General features: G+C 41.6%; 1 protein-coding gene across 1 annotated transcript in view; it reads right to left on the minus strand.

Annotated features, from left to right (window-relative positions):
* Positions 1-418: 418 nt before the first annotated feature.
* The window catches only part of PPP1R1A (protein phosphatase 1 regulatory inhibitor subunit 1A), a 132,372-nt gene continuing 119,644 nt past the window's right edge, over positions 419-13,146 (minus strand). Inside the window, exons 6-8 of the mRNA XM_069972217.1 lie at positions 5,754-5,987; positions 2,795-2,917; positions 419-1,204 (exon numbers count right to left, since the gene is read on the minus strand). Of these exons, the coding sequence (XP_069828318.1) occupies positions 2,826-2,917; positions 5,754-5,987 (326 nt within the window). The 3' untranslated portion in view covers positions 419-1,204; positions 2,795-2,825. The remainder of the gene's footprint in view (positions 1,205-2,794; positions 2,918-5,753; positions 5,988-13,146) is intronic.

Raw genomic sequence — 13,146 nt, forward strand, 5'->3', positions numbered from 1 at the left:
CACAGGAACAGGAGTTCTTATAGGTTGTACACCGGATAGGACGTTGGGTAGAAGCAAACAGAGCAGTTTGCATCAAAAGCACATTTGTGAGAAATTTGTAGGTTTATATGAGCACCATAGCATTCTCTTTGGATGATGTATGAAAATATTCAAGCCTCCATAGACACTGACATGTCTATTTTGTGCGGCCGCAATTCACTGCTATGGTTAATTAAAGTGCGGCCACAGCCGAATGCGGCTGTATTCCGATTGATAGAAAGTGATGTTAATCCCGCCATCTGACCAGGTGAACATCACAAAGAGTCAAACACCGGCCACTTTCATGCCACTTGTGAATGTGGTCTAAAAACAGACTGAACTGTGAGTAAGATGCGGCAGTAAAGAATAATAATAAAAACTCTGTGACAATCAAGTAAAACCAGTTTAAGGTATTTTTTATTATATTAACATGAATAAATTTGCTTTATGTTACAATGAATATGACAAACAGAGGAAAAATCTCAATCGGTGCTCCAATAGCATATATTATAGAGAAACCCCCAGCAGGCTGGGTGGGTTCAGTGTATAGGTGACAATCACCTGTATTCATGACATTGTGGGTGTCTGTTTAATAACTAATTTCCTGTCTGAATGGCATTAAAGTGGAACTCCATCTTCGGACAATATTACCTGCAAGCCGTAGTGATAAATCATTCTGTCTGCTAGATCTCTTTGGACACCTTAGATAATGCACAGATCCCAGCTGATCAGTCATATCCAAGGTGCCGTCTTACAGGTGAAATTCTCTGAATGGTGTCCCTAATACCTGCTGGTATGAGCCTTTCCTTGGTCTAAGATACGTATGGAGCACACTCCAGGAGGTCCTTAGTCATCTCATATAATCAAAAGATAACCATATTTATTCCAAATGATTCATTTTTGGCCACATATATAATAGGGTAGCTGCAAAATACTTGGCTTATGCCCCTTCAGACTTCCAGTTGTGACAGGTAAAGACAGACAGAGGTAATCTATTGGACACAATGCTGGGATTCTTTGCTTCTAGAGGGGCCTCCAATTTATTGCTCTAGACACAGTGCAGTATTAGGCCTCCCAAGCAGCAGAGATGTGACATAAATAGCATTTCCATAGAGGGGCGCTCTGGATCCTTGATGTGTCTTGTTCCACTCACATTGAGGGGATTCCTTTTCTGGCTCCAGGCAAACTACAAAAAGGAAAAAAACTGTTTATTATAAATATTATAAGTATTTATTTTAATGTAATGATGAGTCGTCAACTCATTATTGGCTGGATACATTATGTATACAGTGTATTGTTTAAAGTGAAACTATCAGCTAGAAAACATCTCCTAAACTGCTCCTAGCTATATAGTACATTTACACCTTTAGGCTATGTTCACACTACATAAAAGTACGGCCATTGTTGCCGATGGCAACAACAGCCATACTTTTGGCACGGTGGAAAAATGGCTTACTTTAAATGGGATCCCGGCTGGAGCATATACACATCGTATACGCTCCGACCAGGATCCCATACGGGGCCGCAAATAACTGACATGTCAGTTTTCTGTGGCCAGAATTTTGTGAATTCCGGCCACAGAAAGTGCTGTCAGTTCACTGTGTGCTATGGGAAGCTCTGATGCGGGCACGTGCTAATGCTCATAGCTCTGAGGCTGGAAAGATCATCCGGCCGGTACTTAAGTTCTAGATGCAATAGGAATCCAGCAAGAGACATATAAAGATTTCTTCTGTAGCTTAATCTCACTTTATGGACTTTAAAGAGAATGTACCATCAGGTACATTCGCTTTAACATGACCCACGGATAGTTCGGTGCCAGCGGGGAAGCCAATGCAGCGGTCCATTTTTGGAACGGCGGCCTGGTTCCTGTGTACGGTGCCGTTCTATCCACGGGTACTGGGCCAGGGCTGAAGCACTGGAGGTGGGCCTTCCCGCCCCCAGTGGGAGGAATCCCCCACCCCTCCATGACGGGGCTCAGTTAGAAGCAATGGAGCCACATCATAGAGGGGCGGGGGATTCTTTCCACTGGGGGCGGGCCTGCCCACCTCCAGTGCTTCAGCCCTGGCCCAGTGCCTATGGATAGAACAGCGCCGTACATGGGAACCGGGCCGTGGTTCAAAAAATGGACCACGGCAGCGGCTTCCTTGTGCCGGCGATGATCTATCCATGGGTCATGTTAAAGCGAACGAACCTGATGGTACATTTGCTTTAACGGGTGTTTTCCATCCGCAGACCAGATGGATCCAACTCTTAGTAACATTTTCTCTAAGAGAAGCTTATTGTGTAGGTGAATGTCTGTCTCTTTTCGTAACTGAGTGAGTGGTTATCAAAACCGTGCTAAAATATCTATACCAGTAACTCGAGATTAATGAATCAGCAGGATTCTGCTCATCAGTCTTTGGGCTTTGAAGTCTTCTCCGCTCCATGCCGCTGCTCTCCTGGTGCAGGGAAAAGATGGAACCAGTCCTGGGAAACTTCTCCCAGTTTTCCAGTACTTGAGTCATCTTTTTCCAGCACCCAAGCAGGAGTGGCACGGAGCGGAGAAGACCGTTGAGCATAATTCCAATAGGAACTAAGTGACTTGATTTGTTCCTACTGTACATTCTCTCAGCTCTACCAGTCACTGTCCTTTTTACCTTACAATAGTCACATTTACATTTTATTTCTTCTATTGGGCAATCATTGTCAAAAGCAGATGATATCAGTTATCATAATGGGACGTATCATACTTTCAGACCCTGCATTTTGCCATTTCATTGTACTAGGAATTGCTTACTTCGTCTTCCATCTTCTTGATGTTTACAGACCTATTTATCTTGAACAATCGGTAAGTGGCTGCTCTGTTTTCCTTTCTCCTTTGTTTCCTTGACATCTGTGTTTATTTTCCTACCACACAGTCCTGTAATAAAAAAGAATAAAAAATGAGGGTCTGAACTTGTATTGAATGAGAAAATAATCTTTATATTCTGTTGCTTGCCATCAGACAATGATTGTTGGTTCCTATGATTACATGAGGCAGGGGGCAGTACCCTCACTTTTGGAAGAGATCTTTATAAAGTGTTTGACGTCAATGAAAGAGACTTTAAACTCTACATCAGTTTTAGACATTTCAACTATGTTTATACGCGATGTATAAGAGCCCTAGCTCACGGTGCTACACAGTTTATGTGACATTAAGTCAATGGGAGTCACACAAAATGTTAAGGCAAAATTGTTGCAAACATGTTTTATAAGAAGTCAGTAGGGGTTGTGATCGCAAGCAGTTTTGCAATATACTAGCTTTGTTTTTTTTCCATGTTTAAATCAACTTCATACAAATTGCCAAACTGTGGTGTATCTCCCCCCCTCCCCCCCCATACCAATATTTGGAGACCAAACACAGGAAGTCCCAGCCCTTTGTGCGATCATGTATGGAAAGAAATATTTTCATCATGCATATTATAAGTCAACTGAGAGAAATTTACTTTTTCTAATTATATTATCAGCTCTGATTGCTTACCAGGAGACAATGCTCTTTGTTATGTAACAATTCAGTCAGTATAATGTCACTTGGTGGTTACAGAGGTTTTGGTGCTGTGTGACAGGGGATCTTACCATACAATGCGGGTACCACAAGAATTCTCTGCTACTGAATGTGCACACGCAGCAGCTGTACACATGCGCAATGAAGAACAACACCTATTGGCTGTATGTATAACATTAATTTAAACATGCAAAAATAAAATAAAGCAAGTACGGTATATTGCAAAACTGCTTGTGATCACAATCCCTGTTGATTTATTTAAAATAAATAAATAAATTGAGGCAGTGCCTCTTTAAAACAGCCCATTGTGCATCTGCCAGTAGGCCGGGGGGGGGGGGGACCCTAAATCTTAGTGGGTCCAAGAGATGGGACCCACATAAATTAGACACTTATGGCATATCCTGTAGCTGTAATTGTTAAAATAGGAGTGCTGTTTGGCAACTTTGTAATATACTTTGTGTTTCATATCCTTACCATTGGGCATTGCTTCCACCTAGCCAGAATCCTGCTCCACACTGATGAGGGTCAACACCCCGAAACAGCTGTATGTGGATGGTTACTTAGCCTTGGTTTTTCCCTTGTCATTACACTGACTTATAGGGCCACTTAATATGGTGGATTTGGTGGTTTCCTAACAGGAGCTGCCCCTTGGCTGGGTCCTTCCCGGAGGGATATCTGGCTAGTCCTGTGTTTTGAGACTCTTCAATGAGGCTCCACGGACTCCTCTTTTGCATATTCATGTTTCCCAGGGGGCAATGCACCTAGGACTTCACTGCATTGAGCGCTTTCATTAGCAGCCGGCAGTGTTGTCGTTTGGCTGATCTCCCTGAGTTCAGCAATCTGTTTCTCTTATATCCTTACCATTAGTAAGATATTTGTTTGCTTACAGTGAATAGAAACATTCCTGTTTACATTTAGAAAAAAACAAATCTGTATATAACTAGTCCAGCTCTCTACTAAACAGCCTAGACTCTCAGCCCCTCTTACATAGGGGTATAATATACTTCATTGATATGTTTAGCTGGGGGTCAGCAACCCTTTTTAATATATAGCTTCACAGTAGGCAGGTATTTACAGAATGTAGGTCCAGCAAAATATTTATCTATCTATTTATCTATCTATCTATCTATCTATCTATCTATCTATCTATCTATCTATCTATCCCCAAAATGCATGTAACATACAAATATAAGTGTCTTGGCTTCTGTTAATAACATCTTTAGGCTGGGTTCACACTATGTATATTTCAGTCAGTATTGTGTTCCTCATATTGCAACCAAAACCAGGAGTGGATTAAAAACACAGAAAGGCTCTGTCCACACAATGTTGAAATTGAGTGGATGGCCGCCATATAACAGTAAATAACGGCCATTATTTTAATACAACAGCCGTTGTTTACTGTTATATGGCGGCCATCCACTCAATTTCAACATTGTGTGGACAGAGCCTTTCTGTGTTTTTAATCCACTCCTGGTTTTGGTTGCAATATGAGGACCACAATACTGACTGAAATATACGTAGTGTGAACCCAGCCTTAAAGTGTCAGCCCCCCAGCCCTCCTCTCTCTCATTCACTGCTCATTATCATGAAATCTCGACTCTTTTTACATCAGTCGTGCCCTGTGTAACCTATGGAGATGAAGGAGGAGAAAGGAGGGAGATTAGTCGCCGGCAGAGAGCAGAGAACAAAGTGGAAGCTGTGTGAAAGCCGGTATTCAGAGGTCAGAGTGGTCGATGTTAATTTCAGAGGAGATAGCCTGGAGTAGCTGTAAATTAACTCTTTGGTGTCTTGTTTTGGTGCCTCATCTCCCTCCACCCCTCTCCTCTCCATAGAAAACCATGAAAACAGGGGGGAGATCTTCAAACTGCTTTTTCATGATAAAAATGCATTTTTCGGCTAATAAACCCAATTACAACGTTTCTTAAAATCGCCTGGACTATTGATTTCTGCAAAAAAATTCAAATAACAGTGACACTAAGTAAATAGCAGTAAACCCTATTGGGGCTTATTGACTTTATTGGACTTTTTGGGGGGACTGTGGTATTTATTGCAGCTAGAAATACTGGAAAAGCTAGAGGACATATCCAATAAAATGCAAATGTAGGTAGATATGATAAAAGGGTAAAATATGCACTAAAACTCCTTATAGATGCCCGCCGGATAAATGACATTTTGGCAGCAAATACTAAGACACGAGCAGGGATAAGTTTACCTTGTGAGGCGTCTGGCTGACCACCCTGCTTTTTCCCCGGTGAATTATTTTCCTGTTGTCCATCCTGTGTAAAACAGTTACATGAACCGGTCTGCTGAGAGGCTTGAATCGGAGCTGTGTTACCATGGCAACAACACCCCAACTTTGGTCTATTCTCCGTGGTCATGCTCTGTGGGGTGCCTTCATCCTCTGAGCCCTGTTTACACAAGTGATGTTCCGCTAATAACTGGAGTTCTAAGAAAAAAGGAAAAGTCAGGAATAGTTACATTGTTAGACAATCGACCAAAGGAGGAAAAGAAGAAGAATCTGAAACATTCCATTATTAAGTCTTAGATGATGACAGTAACCAGGATACAACCCTCCCAACACGTCTCTCATCTCTTTCGGATAAACAGTCCTTACTTTTTCTTAAAATCTTTTTTTTTTCTTTGCTCCTGACTTGTCCCTGTTTTGCATAAATAAATCCTCTATATTGTCCCAGGTGGTGCCTGGTTCTTCTCAGCAGGTTAACCATCAGCCTGTGTATTATGTGTTGTCTTATTGGTGTTTATTGCACATATTAGGCCGATTGTGCTGCTATTTATAAATGAGGATATATAATATACATACATGAATAACCTTAGGTGCACTTTAAATACCAGTATGATGAAGGTATACTGTCTGTAGACCAGTAAGAACATTGCCCAAAGCTCCACTAGGGGTCAGTATGCACTTCTGTTAGTTATAAGGAATCATATTAAATATTGAACAGTATAGTTGACCTAAATGTTAAATGATTCTTGCTGAAAGCATGTTCAAAATTGCTATGTAGCTATAACGGTGAATGACACATGCACATGTACACATAGTTATAGTCTGTATGTTAATAGACTTAAATATGTTTTATTAAATTATTGGTATAATCATCATCATCAGAATATCCTCATCATCACCGCAATATCATAACTAGGCCCCTTTATTTTATTTAGTGGTTTATTTATTATTGAGGCCTATGTCTGCCTCATTGCCTACATTGATAGTGCTAGCCATGGTGTCCAAAGCTACAGTAAAGTTACATGTCCCACAATGCCATTCACAGGGCCCATAACAGCAGTTTTCCTTAATGATATTTACAATGCCCCCAGTCACATTTTGTCACATTCCCTCCTGTCAATTGTCACACGCCACATGCTGCTTAAGGGCTATATCAGATGGTTCAAGTTGGGTAAATGAGCGCTGATCTTTGGTGATTGGTCCATTTACAGAACCTTCAGGAGACACAGTTTGTTTAGCAGCCCTTTTCTGCAGTTAGATGTTGGCTGCTGATCTTGTATTATGCAGAGAGGTGTGCAGCCGACATCAGATCGAGATGGCCTAATTAGCCGTTGATTGATCATTTGCTCATTTATTGGTTGCCCACTAGTCCTGATACATTAGATGGGCAATAAGGAGGGCCTAATTATTCTGTGGGGCACATAAGGAGGCCTAACTATTATGTAGGGATGAATGGGGGCACAAGGGCCTTGTTATTATGTTGGGGCATAGAGTGGGCCAAACTACTACGTACAGAGAGACTCTTTCTACAGTTTACGGGCACTATAAGGGGCTTAAATACAATTTGAGGGCACAAAGTAAGCTAATCACAGTATGTGGGTGCAAAGGCGAGCCTAACTATTATGTGGGGGCATATGGAACTAATTACATTATAGTGACACAAAGAGAGAGACAAAGAGGGGCTTGCAGCATGGTGCACAAGGTGGGGAGGTAGTTACAGTGTAACAGTGTCAATGAGTTATAATACCTCGAATAAATGTTAAAATACAATGCATTTAGTTTAAATGTATCGCTGCCGTAATGAGTGATGGCAAATCTCTAGATATGGAATCAATAAACATAGCAGTCTAATTTAGGACAAGCAATTTCTAGACTGCAGACATAGTGTGTGGGTGATACACAGCGTTTTTTTCAGCTCTGTTTAAAATGACGTCTGTTATTTTGAGTCTTAAATAATGGACGTTTTTCGAAGCCTTCCATCCCCTTATTTTAGGCTAAGGCTATGTTCACACAACGTCAAAATATTAAAAAGGCGGCCGATTTTCATATTTAAAATAACGTCCGTTTTTGCCGAGATTTAACCCTTAGATGACCCAGGGCGTATAGTTACGCCATGGAAGTCTGTCCCCAGACGACCTAGGGCGTAACTGTACGCCCTGGGTGTTTCTCCCGCTATGAAGCGCGCTCCGGAGCGGAGCGCGCTTCATAGCAGGTGGGGGCCGGCTGCAATCAGCAGCCAGGACCACACCGGCAATGACACGCTGCAGCGATCGCGCTGCCGCGTGTCATTAACTCCTTAAACGCCGCGATCGCGGCGCGACCGTGGCGTTTAAGTGTAAGTGACAGGGGGAGTCCCCTGTCACCTACCGATCGGGACCCCCGCAGTGTGACTGCGGGGGTCCCGATCGGTAAAACGGGCCGCCGGAGCTCTCTCACCTGCCTCCGTGCGGTCCGATCGGCGCTCTGGTCACTGAGCCTGCACAGGCAGGCTCAATGAGCAGAGCGCCGATAACACTGATCAATGCTATGCCTATGGCATAGCATTCATCAGTGTAAAAATCCAAGTAATGAATGTAAAAGTCCCCCAAAGGGACTTCAAATGTGTAAAAAAAAAAAAGTTAAAAACACTAACACACTACCCCAAAACCCCTCCCCCAATAAAAGTTGAAATCACCCCCCTTTCCCATTATATAAATAAAACATATAAAAATAAATAAATAGATAAACATATAATATACCGTAGCGTGCGTAATTGTCCGATCTATTAAAATATAACAAGCGTCATTGCGAACGGTAAACGGCGTACACGAAAAGAGGGAAAAAAGTGCGCGGATTACCGATTTTATGTTACATTATATATATAAAAAAATTAATAAAAAGTGATCAAAACGTCCGATCTTCACAAATATGGTATTAATAAAAACTAGAGATCATGGCGGAAAAAATGACGCCCCATACAGCCCCGTAGGTGAAAAAATAAAACCGTTATAAGCGTCACAATAGTCCCATTTTATTTATAATTAATTGCCAAAAAAAAGGATTTCATTTAAAAAAAATATATAACATTAGAGAATCTGCGTAAACCTGCATATGGTTGTGTTCGGACTGACCTATAGAATAATAGTGTCATGTCGCTTTTACCATATAGTGCATTACGTAGACACAGGAACCCCCCAAACGTTACCATATTGCATTCTTTTTTGCGATTTCACCAATTTATATCTTCATAAATAATATATTTGGAATTCCATCATACATGTTATGGTAAAATGAATGACGCCATTACAAAGTACAACTATTCCTGTAAAAAACAAGCACTTACATGGCCTGTAGATAAAAAACTGAAAGTGCTGGAGCTCTTAGAAGGGGAGGAGGGAAAAACGGAAACACTAAGATCAAAATTTGCGCGGTCCACTGGGTCATTTTGGGCCTGGTCCTCAAAGGGTTAACTGACTGCAATGCCATTGCATTGGAGTCAATGGGAAGACGGACGTCCAATGCACACAATGCATTAAAAAACAGACATTTTTGCCGCGGAAGTCAAAATAATGAACAGTAACACTATTTTCAGACGTCTTTTGCAAACAGCGGACGTTTTTTATTTGTAGTTCACACACAGTTTTCCTTTTGTCACTGTTCTGTCTCCGTTTTTGCTATTAAATTCAATGGACTTTTCAATTAAGCCCCATCCAACGGTTGATTAGTAACCAAACTAGAATAATGTGCAAACACCCGTCAGGGGAAGTCAGGCAGCTAAATAATGTCTGTTATTTTAGAATCAAAATGACGAACTTCATTTTAAACATAGATGAAAAGACATTGTGTGAACATAGCCTAAGGCTATGTTCACACTGCGTATGAATCCGTACGTAGATCGTACGTGTGCGGCTGAAACTACGGGCATGGGAAAAATAGAAATGCGGCCGGATGCGTACGAACCGCGAACATATGCCTGTAGTACAGTTATGCTTCCCTAGCTTGTTTCAAAGCGATCTGAGGCAGGTCATTTTCTTGGAATTCTTCGCCCAGCCCCGTAAACCACACAGAACCTTTTGGATCGAAAAATAAAGTTCAATTTGGCTGAAATAAGTACTCCGTACGGGACCGCATGGAAATCCACGGCCGTGAGTTTCAACATTTCCGTCCTCAAACAATGGTCTTGTTCATTTTTCACGGCGCCGTATACGATCCGGCCGTAAGCTCATACGTAGTGTGCACTGTGCGGGCGTATATCGTATACTTTCAAGCAAACGCATCAACCTAAAAATACGTGTGTATATTCGCGGTTCGCACTACGGACGGATTCATACGCAGTGTGAACATAGCCTTAGGCTAGGTTCACACTCTGTATCTGTGCGGCTGTATTGCGGGTGGTAAATCATCGGCCGGATTTTTCCGGTTCATGCGTATGCTGGAAAGTATACGATATACGGCTGCACAGTGCACACTATGTATGAATCTACGGCCCTATCATAAACGGACCCGTAAAAAATTAACAAGACCATTGTTTGCGGCTGGAAATGCGGCCGTGGATTGACAGGTGGTCCGTACGGAGTACTTAAAAAATAGCTGGCAATAATGCCGAATGCCGATGCCTCTAATAGTTAATATATTAAATTAATAAAACACATTTTCTTTGTAATAAAGTCCCTTTCGTTGTTCAATAATTTAATTCTAACGAATCCATCATTGTGCAATTAAATATACTGTTAAAATAAATATATATATAAATAAATGTATATTTATATATATATTTATTTTTTGAAAGTATATTTAATTGCACAATGATGGATTCGTTTAAATTAAATTATTGAACAACGAAACTGATTTTATTTCAATGAAAATGTGTTTTATTAATTAAATATTAATTAGTACAGGAAGCTCCAGTAAGCCGTTAATTCATATTGGCGGCAATAGAGCATTCTGTACTAATCATCACTTTATTTAATTAAAACATCAAATGTTTCTTATAATTATGTTATCACAATAGCATTATTAGAAAAAACATTTTGAATTATATGTGCGCTCAGCTGATCAGCTGATCGGCTCAGCGCACATATAATTAGCGGGTCCGCAGCACAGTGACTTCATTGTGATGCGGACCAGCGAAGAGACAACATCAGGGTGAGTATAAAGCTCTCCCCACCCCCTCCCCTGCACTGCACCCCTCCCAGCAAGGAAGGGGGGTCACTTAACCCCTTCCTTGCTGGGATGGGTGCAGTCTGACATCAGTCTGGCCCCCAAGGGGTTAAGGGGGATGCAATACACCCTCCCTTAACCCCTTGGGGGCCAGACTGTAAGCAGCGATCTGTAAAGATGCTGCATACTGTAAGGAGCACAACACCGCTCACAATGATGGGTGTTGTGCTCCTGTTTGTGTGTTTTTTGTGTGTTTCTCCCTTTTTGTTTTTCAAATATCGGTATCCTGTGGATTACGTCGGATTCCGTGGACTACGTCGATGACCAGCGGTGTTTTTTTTTTAAATAAAATAATCAATGAGGGGTATGGGGGTGTTTTTATTTGAATAATTTTTTTTTTCGCTTCTGTGTTGTCTTTATTTCTTTACTTTATAGACTTAGTAGTGGAAGCTGTCTGATAGACGGAATCCATTACTAAGTCGGGACTTAGTGTTAGCCGGTATAAAATGGCTAACACTAACCCCCCATTATTACCCCAGTACCCAATGCCACCAGGGCGCTCCTGGACCGGGCGGCAGCAGGCTGGTAAGATTTAGGCTGGGGAGGGCCTAAAACAATGGCTCTTCCCACCCTGGTGTTACCAGGCTGCTGTCGCTTGGTTTTTTTTTTTTTTTTTTTTTTTAAACTTATTTTTTATTAAAGAGAATTTTACATTTTTACAGAACAAGCAAGAGTACAGAGAAGGAATAAATTGTTTCCAAAATGAACAATCATATGCTTGTACAATAATAAGTATAGCAATAAGTACATTAATGTGCAGGCAATTGTTCAAAGAAGCTACGAAATAAGAGGGGAAAGGAGGGGGAGGAAGGGGGTGGAAGGGGAAAAAGGGGGAAGAGGGAGTTTACCGTCGTCTCTCAGCCCCTGTTCTAAACAGGGAGTTCATGCAGTAGTGGAAGTCTTTTACTGTCCCTCATTGTTTTCCATTGTCTTTCCTTGTACTCTCGCGGAATACCAGGCCTAACCATTAGCCCGACAACAGTGATGATGCTTAAATCAAGCATCATAAAACAATGAAACACAAAAAAACAGGAGACAGAAAACTGAAAGAGAACAAAAAGAAAACGGAAAACAGAAAACAGAAACCACTGGCAAGTCTCTGGCAATTCTCTATAATGATACGACAATCATTCAAAATGGTAGGATGGAACTTCTGATACTCTCAGATGGTAGTTGAAGTACTACGCTGCGTTTCTAAGTAACCAACGTCCTAGTCATTTCAGTGAGGTATGGAAGCATAGAATTCCTTCCAAGGTTCCCAACGGCGATAAACTGTATGTGGGGTAGGTAGGCCACTTGCTATCGCTAATTCCATTGTGCAGTTAGATTGCACCACATTTATAATTTCGCATATAGATGGTAGTTTCTTGCTTTTCCAATTTTGCGCCAACTTGGCCTTGGCAACTGTTAACACATGTATGACAGTTGACAAGTCACTCTGTGACATAGATGATAAACCCAGGTGCAACAGCGCCACTTCTGGGCCCCATGGGACTCGGACCTTCAGAATTTTATTCAATAGAACATGGATTTGGGCCCAGTATTCCTGCACTTTGGAACAGGTCCACCACACATGAAAAAGTGTACCATCCTCAGTGTCGCACCTCCAACAAAGATTAGTGCATGAAGGATAAATCTTTGCCAATCTATGGGGGGTTAGGTACCACCTATAGAGTAATTTACGAGAGGATTCGATATGGTTAGCACAGTGGGAAAATTTGTAACTGTACATAAAGGTGGAGTACCATTCCTCGTTGGAAAAGTGCTGCTGAAGGTCCGATTCCCATCCGGCAGTGAAGTTTAGAGGGTACTGCTCAGGTGTTAGCGCCGAGTAGGCTCTTGAAATGCCTTGCTTCAACAATGAGGGGTTGTTGAAATATTGTTCATATGGGGAGCGTGGTGAACTGTGGGGCAATTTTAGGGAGGTGACAAAATGCCGCAATTGTAAATATTTAAAAAAATCTTTCCTTGGAACCTGAAAAGTGTTTATGAGTTTGTCAAACGGGAATAGGCCATCCTTATCAATAATATCCTTCAGCTGAGTTATACCGAGGGTTTCCCACGGCCTATAGTCGGTGTTGGGGATAATCTGTTGTACCACCAGAACGGGCATATCTAAAGTACGGGTAGGAAGTAAATAAGGTTTGTTAGCAACTGATGT

Source organism: Dendropsophus ebraccatus, chromosome 5 (assembly GCF_027789765.1).
Source record: "Dendropsophus ebraccatus isolate aDenEbr1 chromosome 5, aDenEbr1.pat, whole genome shotgun sequence".
NCBI classification, from domain to species: domain Eukaryota; kingdom Metazoa; phylum Chordata; class Amphibia; order Anura; family Hylidae; genus Dendropsophus; species Dendropsophus ebraccatus.